The 19,619-nt window shown below is 36.5% G+C and overlaps 1 protein-coding gene across 1 annotated transcript in view; it reads left to right on the top strand.

Moving 5' to 3' along the window:
* Positions 1–19,619, top strand: part of NBAS (NBAS subunit of NRZ tethering complex) — a 388,176-nt gene that overhangs the window by 114,416 nt on the left and 254,141 nt on the right. Inside the window, exons 22-23 of the mRNA XM_032172256.2 lie at positions 12,806–12,889; positions 16,132–16,285. Coding sequence (XP_032028147.1) covers positions 12,806–12,889; positions 16,132–16,285 — 238 coding nt within the window. The remainder of the gene's footprint in view (positions 1–12,805; positions 12,890–16,131; positions 16,286–19,619) is intronic.

Genomic DNA, 19,619 nt, shown 5'->3' with positions numbered 1-19,619 from the left:
CTACCTTCAAATAGTTTACTAGTACTTCATGTATAATGTAAGAACTTACAATAATATTTTTCCATTTTCCTCCTTCTGGCTTTTGTACTGTTGTTGCCATACATTTAACTTTTACATGCCTGTGTTATGAACTCCATAATACATTTTTGTTATTTTTGCTTTAATCAGTAATTTTTAAAAATTGAAAATGTATTTTGTTTTTACACACATATTTACCGTTTCCAGTCCTCTTCATTGCTTTGTGTAGATACAGTTTATATCTGGTGTCAGTTTCCTTCAGCCTGAAAGACTTTCTTTAGCATGCCTTGCAGTGCTGTTGTTGAATTCTCTTTGCTTTTATGTATCTGGAGAGGTCTTTGCTTAGTTTTGGAAGATATTTTACTGAGTATAGAATTCTAGGCTAACAGTTGTACTTGTTTAGTACCTCATTGGAGCTACTCTGCTGTCTTCTGGCTTGTATTGCTTTAAGCAGAAGTCCGCTGTCATTCTTATCTTTGTTTCTCTTTGCATAATGTGTCTTTTCTTTGGATGCTTTTAAGATTTATAACTAGTTTTGAGCCATTTTATTATTATATGCCTTGGTGTGTTGTTCTTTGAGTTTATTCTTGTTGGTTATCAAGTTCCTTGGATCTATGGACTTAAGAGTTTCACCAAATTTAGGAAATTTATGGTCACTATTTCTTCAAATTTTTTTTCCCCTTCCTTGTTTCTCCTTCCCAATATGCACACTTTTTTCCTGGGGCTCCTATTATATGTATGTTGACCATGTGATCATATCTTATAGCCCATTTAAAAAAGTTATTTTTTATACTGATTTTATTTTGGATTGTTTTTATTACTGTGTCCTTAAATTTGCTATTCTTTTCTTCTGACTTGTCTATAATTGACGCCTTCAGTGTATTTTTTTTTTTTTTTTAATCTCTGAGACTGTGTTTTTCATTCCGAGAAGTTTGATTTGGGTCTTTAATATTTCTGTGCCTCTTGTTCTCATGGCATTGGTGTTGTTTCTTGATCTGTTTCAAGAAATTGATTTTTGTTCTGGTTATGAGCCATAATTTCCTTCTTCTTTACATACCTGTTAGTTTTTATTGGGTAACAGACATTAAGAATTTTACATAATTTGGATGTAGATTTTTTTTTTTTTATTCCCGAAAGTATTCTGAAGCTTTTTTCTGGGGTACAGTTAAATTACTCAAGAACTTTGATGCTTTTGAGGCTTACCTTTTAGCTTTGTTAGTGGGAACAGGGCAGCCTTTAGCTTTAGTCTAAGGCTAATTTTGCTCCCCTGCTGGGGTAATATTCTTTTTTTTTTTTTTTTTTTTTGAGATGGAGTCTCGCTCTTTCGCCCAGGCCGGAGTGCAGTGGCGCTATCTCGGCTCACTTCAAGCTCCGCCTCCCTGGTTCACACCATTCTCCTGCCGCAGCCTCCCGAGTAGCTGGTACTACAGGCACCCGCCACCATGCCCAGCTAATTTTTTTTTTTTTTTTTTGTATTTTTAGTAGAGATGGGGTTTCACCGTGTTAGCCAGGATGGTCTCGATCTCCTGACCTCGTGATCCGCCTGCCTCAGCCTCCCAAAGTGTTGGGATTACAGGCATGAGCCCCTGCGCCCGGCTGGGTAATATTCTTATAAATAATAAAATAAAATAAATAATATATAATAAAATAATAAAACCTGTTACCCTACAGATTACTAGTTTTCCTATTCTGGCTGATGGGAACATGAACTATTCCTGCCCCATGTGAGGTCCAGGGATGTTCTTTCTGCTCCTTTGGTTGGTTCGTTCCCCATCCTTGTGTGATTTCATCACAGGTATGCACTGAGCAGTGCTTAGTCAATGACTAGAGGGAACCCTCCCAGGATTTTTGGAGCTTTCTTTCTCAGTGCACGTTCTTTCTTCTCTGATACATTGTCTGTAAATTCTAGCTACCTTGGCTCTCTGACTTTCAAACTCTGTCTCTGCAGCCCAGAAGGCCTGCTAGGCTCTGTTTAGAGTTCCCTTTTTATGCTGCAGCCTGTCACTTCTCTTCAGGCAGTGAGCGAGGGCACTGCTGGGCTCACTTTGTTTTTTTCCCTTCCCTTAGTGTCATTATCCTGCAGTGCCCTGGTGTCCTGCTGTCCGTTTTTGTTGTTGATCTTGGTGGTAATTTTTTAGATTAATTCAAGAGATTCATTACTGTTCCTGTTACTCCATACTTCATTGTTGTTCAAAGCAGAAGTTCTCTTTTAGTGTTTTAAAGTAATTTTCCTGAGCTGATCTTTTATTAGTCTGTTTTGTGTAGGTTTGTTCATCTCGTTAGTTGAGTTCTTATCCCTGTTGTCATGGAGCCTTTTTTGTCCTTTCCCATAACATATGATTTATTTAATCAAAATACAAGTTCCACCAGCCACCTCATGGTGTTTACTATAAGGTTAGCTTCTCTATGCAGTTGATTAAATGGATTTCAGAATTAGGTACAGGTGAAAGGCTTTCCTTAATCTGAAAATTACAGAAAGTGATCTAGAAATGTAGCTGAAATACAGTATATTTTAACACATGGACTTTTCATTACTGCTAACAACAAATAAGCAAAGCTGCAGTGTATTGAGAGCCAGAGATGTTCTTTTTCCAAATCACAATCCCAGAGGTTGACTGTCAGCCGCAGGTGTTTGGGAGAGTTGGTGCTATGTGTTATCTCTCAAGGGCATTTATGGACAATTTTTTAAAGAAACAGTCACATGTATCCCACTTCATTCTTGGACCCTTGGATCTCATTCTGCCTCTCAAGGTCATTTTCTCTTTGAATTCCAATGGCACTTTGTGTCTCAGTTGTTAACTTATTATAGCATCTATTTTCTGGTCTACTTTTGTGTTTCTTGAGGGCAGGAGCAATACCTTTGTATTTATTTTTAAAAATTTTAGTTGCTCAATAAAGGTTTGTTGAAAGAATGAATGTTGTGTAGTTAAAAATCTATATTGACAATCATAAGAACTGTTTTCTTCAAATTCTTTAGTGTTTTGTTTCCCTTCTCTACCTAACTCTAGTTTAATTTTGAACCTCATAAACACTAGAAGTGTGTTAGACTTATTCGCCCTGCAGATAGCTACACCATTGTCTTCCTAGTCACATTCTGTCAAACTGACATCAGAACCTCTCCGTCTTCATTTCCCGGGTCTTCATTTCTTCAGCTGTGATTGTATGCCTGCCTGCAGTGTAATTTTGCCTAGACTCAAAGAACTCATGGTTGTAAAAGGCTGACATAGAACTTGTGCAGCAGTATCTCCGGGCAAACAACTTTTGTGCTTCTTTATTAATAGCTTAGGACTTTCCACCTCTCTCTCTCTCTCTCTTTCTCTTTTAAGAGATGGAGACTCTCTGTCGCCCAGGCTGGTCTCAAACTCCTGGGTGCGATTGATCCTTCTGCTCAGCCTCCCCAGTAGCTGGAACTCCAGGTATCCTTCACCATGCCCAGCTAAATTCCACATCTCTTTGTACTCATAAGTGCTCATACACAGGCGAAGAGTCACCTGTCCCATGGAACATTGCATTGTTGCTGATGGCATGGGTGGAAAATAGGGAGTTGTCTAGACCATTTTGGGAATTTAGAATTATGAACATTTGAAAAAAAATCTCATGTACATGTTCCAAATCTTTTGCCTCAGGAAAGCATTGCGTATACCCTTATGATTTGGGGATAGTTTTTGTTTTTTCATTTATTTATACATAATCATCCATTTTTCCCTCAGTCTGTCCATCCTTCTATCTATCCATCTATTAAATATGTAGTAAGTTTTAAATAAATGCCAAGTATTCCACTAAGGAATCAAAAACGATGAAAGCTTTGAAGGAGCTCATAGTTTAGTGAAGGAGCAAGACACATAAATAAATAATTATAATTCAGTGCAATGACAGCAGTAACGGAAATACATGAGAGGTTTAGTAACATGGAAGAAAGTCTGATAAGCTTGGTCTGGGAACATCAGAAGGTTTCAATTTTTATCCTCTAATGAACACTGCATTGATTGACACAGTTAAAGACAACATTATAAATATGCATGCTGTGAATCATACTACCTTTCTATCCATTTAGATGAGGTTAACGTGCCATATGTATGATTTTTAGAGTTTCTTTTTGAATATTTTATATCAACTTTTTTTCTTCCTACTGCCTTTGTATAACTTGGTTTCCAAAGTATAATTTTTTCTGTCATTGGAGGGTTTTTCACAAGCTTGAGAAGCACAGTGATTCATTTCAGGAAGCTTGCTAATTAGTTACTTGATTGAATCATTTCAGTGAGCTACTACTGTGAGTATAAAGTACCCTCCTCTGAAATATATGTAGACAAATAATTACAATAGCAGTGAGATAAATGCAGAAGGGGTTATCTACAGGCAAATAGCCTTAGCTATGTAGTCTTCCTCTTAAGTTGACTTTTATAGTTTTTATTTAATGTGCAATAAGTTTTCACAGCTTGATTTGATCTTGTCTTTCTAGTTCTTAAGAGTTTTTTCCTTTGAGAGCTCTGATTTTAGAATTAAGAGAGTATCAGTGATCTGTTCCTACTGATCATTCATTCGTGAGTTTTTTTGAGCTCATGTGGATTGCTTATCTGGAAATTTGTAATTGTGATATATACCTTTTAGGGTGTTTGTGATTAAAGATTAAATGAAATAATGCATTTATATAAATTTAGTTAAAATTATTGCTTATATGTTATTATTATGCATATAACAGCACTGGGAGTTGTGATGGACACAAAGGGGTATTTATCGGAGAATATTTACTTTTAGTGGGGAGACAATCTAGGAAATTAACAATAGATAAGAACTCCAGGGAACTTGAGAAGTATACCACTTATATACGATCGAAAGATTAAATGCCACATGGTTGTCCAGGTAAGTAGTGAGGATTTAGAACAAAAAGAAACCAATCTGGACTGGAATGGCTACAATAACATCTTTGGGAAGCTGGAATTTGAGCTGGAAAAGGCAGGATTCAATTAAGTAAAATACCATAGTGGCTGAGAGCGTAGACTCTGGAACTGGACTGCCTGGTTTCAGATTCCAGCTGCAACTTAGCTATTTGACCCTGGACAAGTTGCTTAGTGTTTCTGTGCCTGTGTCTCCTCTCCTATAAAATGAGAAAGATAATATTGTCTATCTCTCAGGGCTGCCGAATTTACATGTGTAATTGCTTAGAACTTTATATTTGTGCTTGCAGATAGTTAAGTACTATATAAGTATTATACATAGGCTGGGCAGAGTCGAATGATTATATAAATAGTGTGTGAAATGTCCATTCAGCACAGTTTAGAGGCAGGAACATATGGGGATTCTTAAGGGTGGCTATGAAGAAATCAGTCTTCCTTTGGCTTGGGGTCTGCATAGGCATAATCTGTGCTTTTTTTGGTAAGATGAATGAAAATGAAATTTAAAAGTATTCTTTCCTCTCCAATCCTTTTGTTCAAAATCCATTAGCACTACATACTCACATAGGTGGGTTAGGTTTTATAATGAACACTGATACAATTCATGAATATTTTGTACATTTCAGTAGTTTTGTAGTTGATAAATTTAAATGTCATATATTTTTATCTTTGTTCTGGAAGCGATTTTTCAGGTGTCATTAATAGTCTAAAGGCTATTTGTCAGGGTCTGCTTGTCTTCATGTAATGTGAAATAAGGGTCTCTCTATTTTTCTCTCCACTGGTTCTGTGTCAGTCTAAGTAACAGAATAGGGAGTGGAATTTATTAGTTTGCTGTCACATTTCTTCCCATTTGGTAGTTATAGATATGTACTTTTGGGCCTCCCCCTGTATAAGGATTATTCTCATCAATCCTTGGTTGACTCAGATCTCAGATCTTTCCGTGTTACCACATTTAATATATATTCTCCCTCACTGAATGGAATACTGGCAACCTCGAATCTATAGGTTAGTTGATTACTATAAATGAAAGTTGTAGTTAATCAATTTTAAGTTGAGTCCCTATTTTTCATCTGTAATACTACAAATATGAACATCATACCAAAAATAAATGAACAATAAAACCTATGTATTTATAAATATTTTATGTATATAACACCAAATTCAGAATGTAAAACTTATTACCTAAGTGTTTTATTTGGGAGACTTTTTGATGTGGGTCATTTTAGCTTATTCTTGATAAAGTACAAGGCCATTGAAATTATACTTGAGGATTCCTTTCTTTCCCGGTGACTTTCTTTGTAATGAGCATAAGCATCCTTCATTGTTCTGAGGACCTTCAGTGTCTCTTGTTCAAAATTAGAGTAATCTGCCCAAGAGGCAAGTGGTACTGCTGAAGGTCACTTTTCATACCAGTGACTTCTCATGTCATCTGTTTTGTTGTCTCTCTTGTCATCTGTTTTCTCTAGTCATCTGTTTTGTTTGTCTCTCTTGTTTTGTTGACATTAATCACCTTGTATAGAGCAGCCTTTCTGAGTTATATAACTGACTTTTTTTTGGAAATTATTTAGTTAATTTAATTTATTTTTTTGAGACAGTCTCTCTCTGTCACCCAGGCTGGAATGCGGTTACAATCACAGCTCACTGCAGCCTTCATCTCCTGGGCTCAAGTGACCCTCCCGCCTCAGCCTCCCAGGTAACTGGGACTACAGGCCTGTGACAGCTTCCCCTACATCCTTGCTAGTCTTTTTTTTTCTTTTTCTTTTTCTTGAAGATGATGAGGTCTTGCTCTGTTGCCCAGGCTGGTCTCAAACTCCTGGGCTCAACTAATCTTCCCTTCTCTGTGCCTCCCAAAATGCTGGGATTATAGGTGTGAGCCACCATGCCTGGCCCTGGGAAATTCTTTAATACTTCTCATTGAAGTTTGTGGCTTTCTCTTGTACTTTAATGATTTTCCAAACTAGTTCTCCTTTATAATAATCAAATTGTCCTTTGCTCATGGGTAAAAACTAATTTTAAAACTTGGTTTGAAGCATTTGGGACAGAGACAATGCCTTTTGGAAATGGTTGCTTGTTTCTACTTCATAAATCAACTCATCACATTTTCATATTACTGGTAATTGCCATTTTACTCAGGATGGTATAAGTGGAGGTTATCGCAGTTAGGTATTTGGAAATGTAATCATTGATATAATTATTAATATGATGCTATTGTTTATCATAAAGTAGATCTTGAAATGTCAACCAGAGTCATATATATCTTGTATTCACTACTTGTGAAAAACCTTCTTGCTGGTATTAATGTTTTTATAACATTCACTGTATGCCAGGTACTGTTCTAAGGGCCTTTTATGTACTAACTAATCTGATTTTCTCCTAATCCAAATGAGCTAAATGTTGTTATTATCCCTTTTTCACTTGTGAGGAAAGTGAGGCACAGGCAGTTTGAGTAACTCCATCAAGGTTCTACAGCTATGAAAGGTAGACTCACAATTCTAACCCAGAGGCTAGACTTCTCTAAGAGCATAATCTTAAGTATTATGGATTAGAATTCAAGACAATCTTTGCTTTAGTCTCATTTTCATTTGAGCAGGCAGTATTGCGGCATTAACTAAATAGATGAGGCAGCTGGGTCCCAGAGATTAAGCTCGTGGTGGGAGGAGGTGAATCCAAATCCTAGAGTGCTGTTGTTTTCACTCTTGTCCCTCTTTTACACATTGCTAGCCTCTGAGAATACTGGTAAGTTTCAAAATATCTTCTTAGTTTCTGCTCTGTTTTCTAAGTTATTTATAAATGAAATTGAATCCCATTGGTCCAGAAGAGAGCTCTGAATAATGCCTTCGGACAGCTTTTTTTTCAACTTGGTGTTATGAGTGATAACTAGCTTTTTAATTGGTTTCCCATTGAGTTTCAGATCAATTTGACTTGTTCAGTGATGTTAACCACAGTGTAGTTATACACATAGGCCCCAAGTATTATTATTTTTATTCTTTATTTGCCAGAACGTTTTATTCTCTGCTAAATAATAGAAATAAATATAACTCCACATTTTAAAGCCAATGCATAAAAGGTGGCAATTACGAGTAATACACTGTCTATTTAACCTTTTGTTTCCAAGGCATAGAACATGAATAAAAGAACTTTTTGAAAGTTTATTCTTCATGAAATTTCTTTGAAATAAAACATTTATATTTAGTTTGAGAAATAATTGGTGGGAGAATTGTTGGATATAATAGAACTTGTTATATTAATTCCTTTCCTGCTGACAGATAAATGTTACCATCAAATGAAAGCCAGCATAGTTTATTGTTTGAAGTAAAACAATGAATAGGGTTCTAATATAGAGAATCCTAAAATTAAGCAAAAGCAGCCATTATTTTGTAAAGAGATAATTTGAGTTTACAATATAATCCTTTTTTTTTTTCTTTTTTTTTTTAGTGGAGATGATGTATTTAAATCTTAAGACTTCCCAAGCAGGGGAAAAAATAGACGAATAAGATGAAATAAAGTATATGTAAATGCAGTTTCATGTTTATAGAACTTGAGATTCAAGGTGTAAGTTTTACACCTACCCAAAGTTTCTATAGTTCTGTAGAAGGAACAGTATGATTTCTAGGTTTTTTTCAGCTACGATTTTGCCTAACCCATTTAGTAATTGACTTAATGTCTACTAGTTTAATTGTGAATCGAATCCATGAAAAGGGTTTTCTCTGAATTTTATTAAACATTCTATCATTCTGCTTACCTAATGAAAGAATAAGTAGCTAAAATTTGGGCAGTTTTTAAAAGGTAAGAACAGAACCAATCAATTAATTTGAAATGTAAAGAATGCTAACATTTAGGGTAACATGTATTCTTGTCTTTTTTTTATTAACTGAGATATAATGGGATATCCAACTATCCAGTTAGTAGATGTATACCATTACTACTAGTGTGGCTTGCCCTTCCATCAGTTTAATAATATGTGTTAGGAAAACATTGTTGTTCTCACTCTCAGACCTGTAGATTCTGTATAAACATACCTCCTTGACATATCCATCTTTTTCATGAACAAACTATCCCTTTCCATTGCTATATTCCGATCTTAAATTTTTGTGATATCCATGAGATCACTTTAAAAATTTTTTGTTGTGTTGTCAATTAATTCAACCTACATATAGTTTTTTGAGTCTGCTAAATGCCAGACACTATTTTGGGTGCTGAGGATATAGCACTAGACAAAATAAACAAGAATCCTGACTTCAAGGAGTTTTTATGTTGGCTGGAGAGAAGATCGTGCTTATTTCTCAAATGTTATCATTTGAAGCAAAATAAAGAACTTACGGTGATTTTATTAGCACTTTAAATGCCTAAAATTTGTTTTAAAATATATTGTTTTATAGAAACATCCTGGAAGAAAAACAGCAACAAGAGGGTTTTTTTTTGTTTTTACATGAACATGAGTTATCAAACCTAAGATTAAACTATATTCTGTAGATACTAGTTTTATTAGACTAGTAATGTATTAGTTATATATCTTAGTTTAAATGTATCTTTTAATACGCATGTAAATGGTCCTTTTTGGGTTGTCTATATTTAATCTTGAGAAGGCTCAAATTGCCCTCTACCAGCTGGGCACAGTGGCTCACGCCTGTAATCCCAGCACTTTGGGAGGCCGAGGCGGGTGGATCACCTGAGATCAGGAGTTTGAGAGCAGCCTGATTGATATGGTGAAACTCCGTCTCTCAAAAAAAAAAAAAAAAAAATTGCTGGGCCTACTGGTGGGCACCTGTAGTCCCAGCTACTCAGGAGGCTGAGACAGGAGAATTGCTTGCACCTGAGAGACAGAGGTTGCAGTGAGCTGAGATTGTGCCACTGCACTCCAGACTGGGTGACCGAGCGAGACTCCATCTCAAAAAAGAAAAAGAAAATTGCCCTCTACCTGCTGTGTACAAATCTGACTGGTGGCTCCTGATGCATGGAGGGGGAATGGTAGAAAAATGGTTGGGGACTAGACTGTAGTCCCTGTGTCCTTTCTACAGGCAGTTTAGTATGCTAGCTAAAAGTGTAAGCTTTGGATTCTGACTGGTTGTGTTCAAATCCTGGCTTTGTCAATTTATTAGCTTTGTTAGGATGGACAAGTTAATTTATGCTTTAGTTTTCTCTTTGTAATATGAGGAAGATAATATCTACTACATTAGATTGATAGGACTAAATTGAGACATTTTATGTTAACAGCATTGTATTGGGTCTAGTCCATAGTAGGAGATCAGTCAGTGCTAAGGATTATTGTTGTCACTGATCATTGCTGATATAGCAGCAGTAGTAATAGTAATAGTAATGATATTATTATCATCATCATCGTCATCATCATCGTATCAGTGGTGATCAGCACATTTAGAAACAGACTGGTTATGCTGTACTTTGAAAATGCAGCAAATGTGAAAATCTGTTTTGGTTAAAAAAATATATATATATCTGTTTTCTTATTTCTGTTCAGTGGAGATACCATTTTACAACTTATTAGTCTCTACATACCAAATAAATATTATTTTGCTGAGGGTTCCTAATAACTCTTGCATCTAATATTTACTTTGAATAGAAAATACAAATCTCAACTTGTGATACATTTTTCTAAAATTCTTTTAGAAAACATTTTATGTAGCTTAAGAAACCATGTCTGTTTTAATTAAAAAGGTCATAATAGCTTGCTAGATTTATTTATTTTCTCCTCATTCCTCAGTTCATTGCTATAATTTATTCTTATGTCAGAAGAGTAATCATCATCATCCTTGTATCCAGATGTTATCTTTTTTACTTTTCAGTGATCTGTGATAAAATATTAGTTATTGACATGGAAGAAAATAAAATAGTTTTTTATTTGGTGACAAATGAAATAGTATGGTTGTAGCATCCATTCTAAATCATCATTTGTACCATTCAGAAATTTAAAATTATGGACACACCTTCAAAAACCTATCTCTGGTACATAGTTTGCTAGGATATTACATGCTAACTGGAAATCTGTGTTTTAGATAGATAATAAACTTCTTATTTTGTATATCTAGTGGGGAACCTTGACTTTGGATAATTTGCCCCAATAATAATAACTGCAAGGGTGATGCTGTTGATTGATTAGTCATCACTGCCCCTTCCCAGACCTCATTAACTTACCTCTTCTGTTTTAAAACCCACCAGTGGTTTCTTACTACTTTTTACAAGAAGACCAATCACTTCACCAACATAATTTTCAAAAGTTTATGAAGTGTTTCTTGTGCAAAGCGTGTTGTATAACCTAATAATATAAGAAAGTGCAATCCTTTTTCTGGGGCTATGATACATTTTAAGAAAATGCTACTATTGATACTCAGAAATATTAGAGAAAATGTTTTACTGAACTATAAAGCAAGGCAATTGAAGTTTGCCTTAATAATTTTTGTCTTTATTCTTATTTCAGAATGATTTAGTTGTTTTCATGGATTCATGGATGTTAAAGCTAAAAGGGACGTTAGAGAGAATGTTTGAAGCCTTTCATTTTAGAGAGTCACATGCCAGAGAGTGCCTAGTTCATGAAGAGACAGATTTGTTTCTGTTTCTCAGGTGTCCTGATTTGTGGAACATTGCTCTGCTCTATTACCATACTGTGTTTACCTTGCTTTTCCGTTTAAATTTATTCTTTTTTTTTTTTTTGAGACGGAGTATCAGTCTGTCGCCCAGGCTGGAGTGCAGTGGCGCGATCTCGGCTCACTGCGAGCTCTGCTTCCCGGGTTTACGCCATTCTCCTGCCTCAACCTCCCGAGTAGCTGGGAGGCAGCCACCTCCATGCCTGGCTAATTTTTTGTATTTTTAGTAGAAACGGGGTTTCACTCTGTTAGCTAGGATGATCTCGATCTCCTGACCTTGTGATCTGCCCGCCTCAGCCTCCCAAAGTGCTGGGATTACAGGTGTGAGCCACCACGCCCGGCCTAAATTTATTCTTATATTATATTCAGTCAGGACTTATCTTTGCCTCCTGTAGATTTTCTTTCTTGATCATGGCTTACTGCAGTCTCAACCTTTTAGTAGGGCTCAAGCGATCCTCCTACATCAGCTTTCTGAGTGGTTGGGACACTGGGATGACAGGCGTGCCACCACCACACCTGGATAATTTTTAAATTTTTTGTAGAAATGAGGTCCCACTATGTTGCCTAGGCTAGTCTTGAACTCCTGGGCTCAAGCAGTCCTCTCACCTTGGCTTCCTAAAGTGTTGGAATTACAGGTGTGAGCCACCATACCAAGCCTAGATTTTCTTTCTGTTGTTTTTCAGTGATACTTTTGAGCCTGCAGAATCATTCCTTTACTCTATTACCTGTCCTCTAGGTCTGTGCTATCTAATATGGTAGCCACTGGCCACATGTGGCTATTTAAATTTAACTTAATTAAAATTAAATTAAAAATCACTTTCCTAATGTCAGTAACCATATTTTAAGCGCTTATAACCAGTAAGCATTTACATAGCTGGTAGTTGGATAGCACAGATGCAAAACATTTCTGTGATCACAGGAAGTTCTGTTGAAAGCACTGCTCTGGATTGTAAGCTGTTGGGGCAGAAGACCATTTATGCTGGTTTTAACAACATGCACTGCAGGCTTTTGATGAGCATTTTAGAATATGTGAATGAAAACTTACCCATACCATCCTTTAATTACTTGCCAAATTTTTTATTTGTAATTTTTCCTTTTGAGCCATTTTATGATTCAGCAATATGGTATTTTCCATTTACATAGTATATATATAATGTGTATCCTGTACCACTTAAAATACTATAAGCATGAATCTTAGATATTAATGTTATAGAGATGTTATTTGCATTATACTCCTTGTGTGGCTAAGTCATTGAGGTAATGTGAATTTTAAACGCTTATTTTTTTATTTTTAAGTTTTAACGGTGACTCCCTGATGATCATTCCTTGGCATGAACATAAACACCGAGCTAAAGATTGGTGCGAGGAGTTGGCTTGCAGGTCAGTATGAGCCTGCAGGAGGCATCTTTGTTTCTTTGTGGGATGGGTGAACTGATGACTCTGTGAAAGTGGTGTCTGAGCAATGAAACCTTACTTGATGACACTCCATAATTTAGAAAGTTTGAGTGAAGTTTTAAAAAACTCCTTTGACTCAGTTATGTTAAAATTTTTTAATGGAAAAATGAAATGCTTCAAAGGAATTATGTTAAAAAATGATGCTTATTACAACAACTGTTTTCATTTTGTGTTATTCCCTTTCAGTCTTTCACATAGAGTGATATTAATTTTTTTATAGTTGTAATTATGGTATGTATGCAGTTTTGTTCTTGATCAGTTTTAATTTTTATTCTTGTCACATTTAACTTTGGGAAGCCTCAGAATGTGTAGGCATCCAGTACTGCAGAAGGGGGGTGGGAGAGTCGGTGTGGGGCTGAAAATTCTTCTGAGGAATGTTGGAGTCCCTTTATGGCCTACTCCTCAAAGTCGGGTAAATACTCCTTCACTGTCTCTCCTCCTTTTTTTTTTTTTTTTTTTTTCCCCGTGTGAGACAAGAGGTTTGTGTTTTTTTTTGACTTGTGCATTGAGGCAGAGGGCCTCTAAATTGAGCTAGAAAACCTTCAGATTACTGGATATTAGGCACAGCATAGGAGGAGTTGAGTAATTGGTTTGAAAATCTGGGCATTTAGAAAATGTATGACCTGAATGTCCAAACTCTGGTTTCCTTCCCACTCCCTGCTCCCAGATGCAGGCATATTCCCCAAGTAGAAGTTTAGAGAGTTCTTTTCTGGAGAATGAGTAACCTCTGAAAAGAGGTTTCTAGATACTGAGATATGACCCTCAAAAGTTAGTGCACCACAAGGTCGTAATGAAGCCAACAAACGAACAGGCTCTGCCACCCGTGAGAGCTTCCTGGACATCCGAGGTTAGACTCCAGCAGGAACAACGAATGAACAAGAAGGGCAAAACATACAGAAAATGGAACTGAAAGAAAATGATACCACATACACAAAGAAAACCTTAAAAATTATCATTGATATTACCTGGAGATAAGAGAAGATACTGTATTTGTGAAATATCAGTAGCGTTGTATAAAATAGAAACAGAATTAAGAGAAATTTAGGACATTAAAAATGTGATAGTTGGTACATAAAAATTAGAAGAGTTGGAAGATAAAAGCAAGAAGCTTTCCTAGAAATTAGGTTAAAAATACATAGCTAGAAAATGAGCAGTTATTTAAAAAAACAAGTCTGATATTCAAGTTATAGATGAAAGAGATGTCATGGGTAATAGAGGGGAGGAAATTATAAGAAATAATTCAAGCCTATTGCTTTGAATTGAAGATTATGCATCCTCAGAAGTGTCTGTTACATTACAGCATACCACCATGACCTTCCAGAATATTTGGGATGCAGTCTTGTGAAGAGAAAGGCATGTTACGTAAAAGGAGTTAGGAATCAGAATGACCTCAGTCAGGCACCTTAGGAAAAACAGTAGAAACTAGAAAACAATGGAGCAATCCTTTGAAACTTTTAGAGGAGAATATTTTTTTGCTGTAGATTTCTGTATCAGCTAAAATCACTAGTCAGATATGAAGTTAAACACCTAAAGGTTTATAAAATATACTGTTGCTGTTATAATGTCTGTGGTAATTTATAGTGTAGAGTTGAAGGGGAGACTGGGGAGAGTGGAAAGCAAGAAGAGAGCTGGGCTAACAAGCCTGTGTCCTTGCTGGTACTCATGCTTGGGGAGAGGAGGGAGGATGCTGTAGCAAAGGTGACTGAGAAGGGGCAGCCAGAGGGAGGAATGCTTCACGGTGTGACAGCAGACTGACGAGGGGAAAAGGGCATTTCCAAAAGGAGGAGCGGTCAGTTCTATCACAGGATGCTGAGGAGGAAATAAATACGCGGAAATGAAAGAGGTATCAGAGGAACTCAGCGTTACTGTTGGCCCCTTTTTCTTGCAAAAATAGAGCAGATGTAAGAGATGCCAGGAGGAATGAGTGATGTGCTTCGTGTGGGCAGAGCTGGGGGAAAATCCCTGGAAGAATGTTAAAAACACTGTGAGACTAGTAAGTGAAGGACCATTCCAAATATAGGGAGGTTTTATTGTAGTAGCAGGTATAAGCAAAGTAGGTTGTCTAAGGCATGTGGATAAAATGCCCCAATGTTTACAGGCTGTGTTTCTGCTAATAATTTTAACAAAGATAACAGTAAATAAAATTAAGCACTTCCTTTGTGCCAGGCAGTGCTCTGTTCTTTTGAATTTTCACAACATTCTTGTATAGTGTTTTCCCCATTTAAATAAAAGGAATAAAAGGAATAAATAGGAATAAAGGAGATCTTAGACTAGTTGTAGTTAAGGAATTTGCAGGTTTCACAGCTTTCAGTGATGGAATTGTATGTCTGATTCTATTCTGACTCCAAAGCTCATTGACTTACAAGAAGAACCATTGTAGCACCAGTCATGTACTACCAGCTTGCTTTAGATGAATGACTATCCCTAATGGAACATAGCATTTTTACATATGCCCATCTGATATTTGTTACTTTCTATTTTTTTTGTCCTTAACCATGGAAGGCAATTGGCCATGATCATTCTCATTAAAAACTCCTTATAATCTGCAGTCCCCACGAGGTTAGCCCTGTGTATGTTCCTGCAAGATGTGGTTTTTTTTTTCACATTTGATAGGGAATGGTATAGAGTAGTCTGTGCTGTGCAAATGTCAGTACAGTACTAAATTGCTGGCACCTAGTAGAGGTATATTATCGACATAAATGAGGTGTATTTCCTCTTATTTTTATGAACATCGAAAACAAGATTTCTTAATTCAAATTCAAATTGGAATCACTCGGGATATTTTCCTAAACTAGGCCTGGCTGGCCAGCACAGGAGATTTTAATTGAGCGGGCCTGTGGTAAGCACCCAGCTGTGTATATTTTGTCAAAGCTTCCCTCGGTGATTTTTGATTTTGTTAATACTTATTTGATTGATTTGTGGCATAGCTGTTTTGATGTATTATGCCTTCTGATTTTTTAAATCAGGAAAACGGGGGGAAAATAAGCATCCAAAAAAGTCTCATTTATCTTGTAAGGGTGCTTGTGCATGTGATAAGACACACAAACCACATACATGTATGCTCCCTCTTACTCTCTCCCCGTCTCTGTCCCTGTCTTTCTCTCACAAAATTATATGTTTTTCCAACATTCTAGTCAGTTATTAATTGGTCATTTTGTGCTTCACAGAATGGTTGTTGAGCCGAATCTCCACGATGAAAGTGAATTCTTGTATGCTGCACAGCCTGAGTTACTAAGGTTCAGGACGACCCAGCTTACGGTGGAGAAGGTTGTGGACTGGTATCAGACCAGAGCAGAGGAAATAGAGCATTATGCCCGGCAGGTGAGGGGAAATGGCAGCTGCTGCTCAGTAATGTTAGTGGAACTGCCTTGGATCCTTAGGATTCAGTACACGGAGTCGGGGCTGACAGCAGTGCCGGCATCATATATATAATTGCAAGAGATGAATTGAATATTTATTTCTTTGTTATCCTGTGCATTAGAACATTTTGTGGCTTTTGTTTTGGATTCTTGCAGAGCAGGTGCATACAAGTAACGTTAAAACCTAAGTTGCAAAATGTGGTACATACTGTCCCTTGTTTTCTATATATTTTTCATAGGCTTAGCACCATATAATTTAAAAGATCGTGTCTACATACAAATTCTTGGTTAATCCACTGTTTTATTGCAGTAATGCAGTTGATTATAACTTTGCCTTTCAGGAACCCTGTTTGAAGTTGTTTCTAATGTTTTCCTGAAGTTCATGCCTAATTTCTCTCAGTTCTTAGACACTTTCACAGAGATGCCAAACAGCTGCATTAGAGAAGGATCTGGAAGAGAGAGATGAGGATTATACTGAACCTTAGGGTATCTGAATATTAATCTTGACTCTTCAGCTAATAGACTTTGTGACTCAGACCTATTGCCTGCCTTTTCTGTACCTTGGTTTTCCCGTGGGGTTGGTTCTAGCTAGCAGATGACGATTTCTTTCTTCCACGTTCAGTGTTCACTTTTTACTGCCTGTACTACCATCAGCCTTTGATTTGACAGGAAAGGTGAATCCAGGTGGTCTGGTGAGCAGCAGTACCATGGGAGGTAATATATACCCCTTTGTTTAAATTTCTACTTAGTTGAGCTTCAAGTCAATGGCAAGTTTTTAAAAAAATTTAAAAATAAATAAATACAATGAATTTCTACTTAGTTTATCTAGCATGGCCCATGTGTTTCCACGTGATAGATTTCTTGAATTTCTGCTTAACCTAATTCCTATTTATAATATTCATAGCATTGAAGATGAATTATTTGCTGAGCTATTGGGAATATTCTAGACTAAACTCTGGGTAATGGCCAAGAACATTTGTGATTGACATCCTAGTCTATGAAGATGCACTTTTGAAAATGTGTAGAGTCTGAAGAGATAACACAATGAAGTGAATCTTTGGAAATAAGCTAGTTCAGTTACTTTAATTCTGTATTTTATAAATAGATAAAGTTCACAGAAAGAAGAATGAACATCTTGCACAGGGATACACAGTGGCAGAGCCAGACAAAATCTGGGTCCCTGTATAGTCTTTTAAAATAGAATCTGTATAAAAAAAACTGTAAAAAAAATAAATGATCAACTACACGTAGGTTGTTGTAACATGCACCTAGACATTTTTTAAGACTCCAGTGGCACCGTATGACGTATAGGAGTTTTGCAAATACATGTGTTTTGCTGTTATCTCTGGCTGACAAGAAAAATGATTTTGTTAGATGGACAAGTTTTGTTTGAGCCTTTTGTAGTTTACTACTTGAACTTCTAGATAAAGCTCTTTGAGAATAAGGAGAAAAGTGTGTTTGTGTGTGTATTTATATACACGCTAAAAAAAAACTTATTTCTAGGTAGTTTTGTCAGTTGAGCTAGGAATGTGAATTAAAAAATTCATGTCAATAAAAAGTGCTGGGCAATCAGTATCATGAATTTTAAAAGATCATTAATGATTCCCTCAATTTTTGGTGTTTAAGGAAGCTAATCTGAAAAAGCTGCATACTGTATGATTCCAACCATATGACTTTTTGGGAAAGCCAAAACTATGGAGTCAGTGAAAAGATTAGGGCTTACAAGGGGCTAAGGGAGATGGAGGAATGAATGGACAGAGCCCAGAGGAGTTTGAGGGCAGTGAAACTGTTCTTCACTGGATACCATAATGGTGGATATGTGTCATTATGCAATTGTCAAAACTCTTGGGATGTACAGCACTAAGAGTGAATCTGAATGTAAACCGTGGACTTTGGGTGATGATGATGTGTCAGTGCAGGTTCATGGGCCTGGTGGGGGATGTTGACAGTGGGAGAGGTTGTGCAGGAGATATATGGAAATTGTACTTTCAGCTCAATTTTATGGCAAACCTGAAACTGCTCGAAAAAATAAAGTGTATTAAAGGAAAAACCTACAGAGCTTTCTGAAACTTAAATTTGTAAATAACCTAGCAATAACACCTGGACATCTTGAATTCTCTTTTTGAGTAATAAGGGATAATTATAAAGAAAGTAAGGTGATTTTGGAGTACTTCAGTTGGCTTGTATTCTTTCTCTCATTCTTTCATTTATTTTAAAACACTTAGAGGCTTTTTTTTTTGGCTTCATGTTAGGTATTGATGTTTCATGTGGGTTATGCTGTGATCAAAGTGATATCTGACATAGTTTTATCTTTTTCATTTTTAGAGATTTAATTGATGTGGGAATTCTTTTTCCTTAGTGCCTTTAGCGAAACTTGTTTGTTGGTTTAGGAAAATGTTTATTGTGGTGAATTTTATCTGGCAAGGGCCTAGGGTATATGATAGAATTCTGTAAGTTGCATTAGAGCCTACTTGCAGTTAAAGTGTCTGTAATTTCATTTTAAAACACTTATACTTTAGTAAGTATTTGGGAAGGCAACAGATTCAAAGCTGATATTAAAAATACTAGTTTGGATCACAAAATTGGTTAGTATATTACAAATTGCTGATGTACTACTGTGTGTTCAGACTATCACTTGCACAAAACTGTGCTCTATGCATCAAGTTTTCTTAATGCTTTGTGAGAATTAGTTTGAGATAGAGGTTTTTTTGTTTTTGTTTTTTTAAAAAACTTGCTATAGAGGTAGATGTATTCTTTCAGACTTGAACTTTGTTTTTACTGCTAGGCATTAAGGTAAAAAAACATGTGTCTGTTGAAATGCCGCGAGAGCCCCCATATTTTGCCTCATACTGTACCTCCCTCTACTGTTCCCCCTTTGTATTTACTTGGACCACTCTTTCCATCTGAAAATGCATTTCTTCTTTTTTCGCTTCATCTTCACTTGTCCATCCTTAGGTCTTTGAAGGGTTGTGAGTGGGCCTTTATTATTGCCTGGCATTTTTTCTTGGCATTACATTGCTGCCCCCTCTTCCCCTTCTCCTCTACTCCTTTTACCCCACCACTTCCCTCATCATTCTCAGAACATGATTTGGCTTTGTATTTTATTTGAAAATTTGAGAACTCCATTCCATTTGCACGTGCTCCTTCCAGCTTTTCCCAAGGAAGAGGGCTCTCCTCTTTTGGTCAGAGCCACTTTCTTTCCTTACCTTGCTCTAGATTCCACATTCCCACCTGCTTAGTGTGGCTTTCTAAGCCGTCTGTTTTTTCTGGCTTGTATCTTTTACCTCTCCTTCTTT

The sequence above is a fragment of the Hylobates moloch genome, unplaced genomic scaffold (assembly GCF_009828535.3).
Source record: "Hylobates moloch isolate HMO894 unplaced genomic scaffold, HMol_V3 SCAFFOLD_13, whole genome shotgun sequence".
NCBI lineage: Eukaryota > Metazoa > Chordata > Mammalia > Primates > Hylobatidae > Hylobates > Hylobates moloch.
The sequence above is the reverse complement of the archived record's forward strand: the minus strand, read 5'-3'. Positions and strand labels throughout refer to the sequence as shown.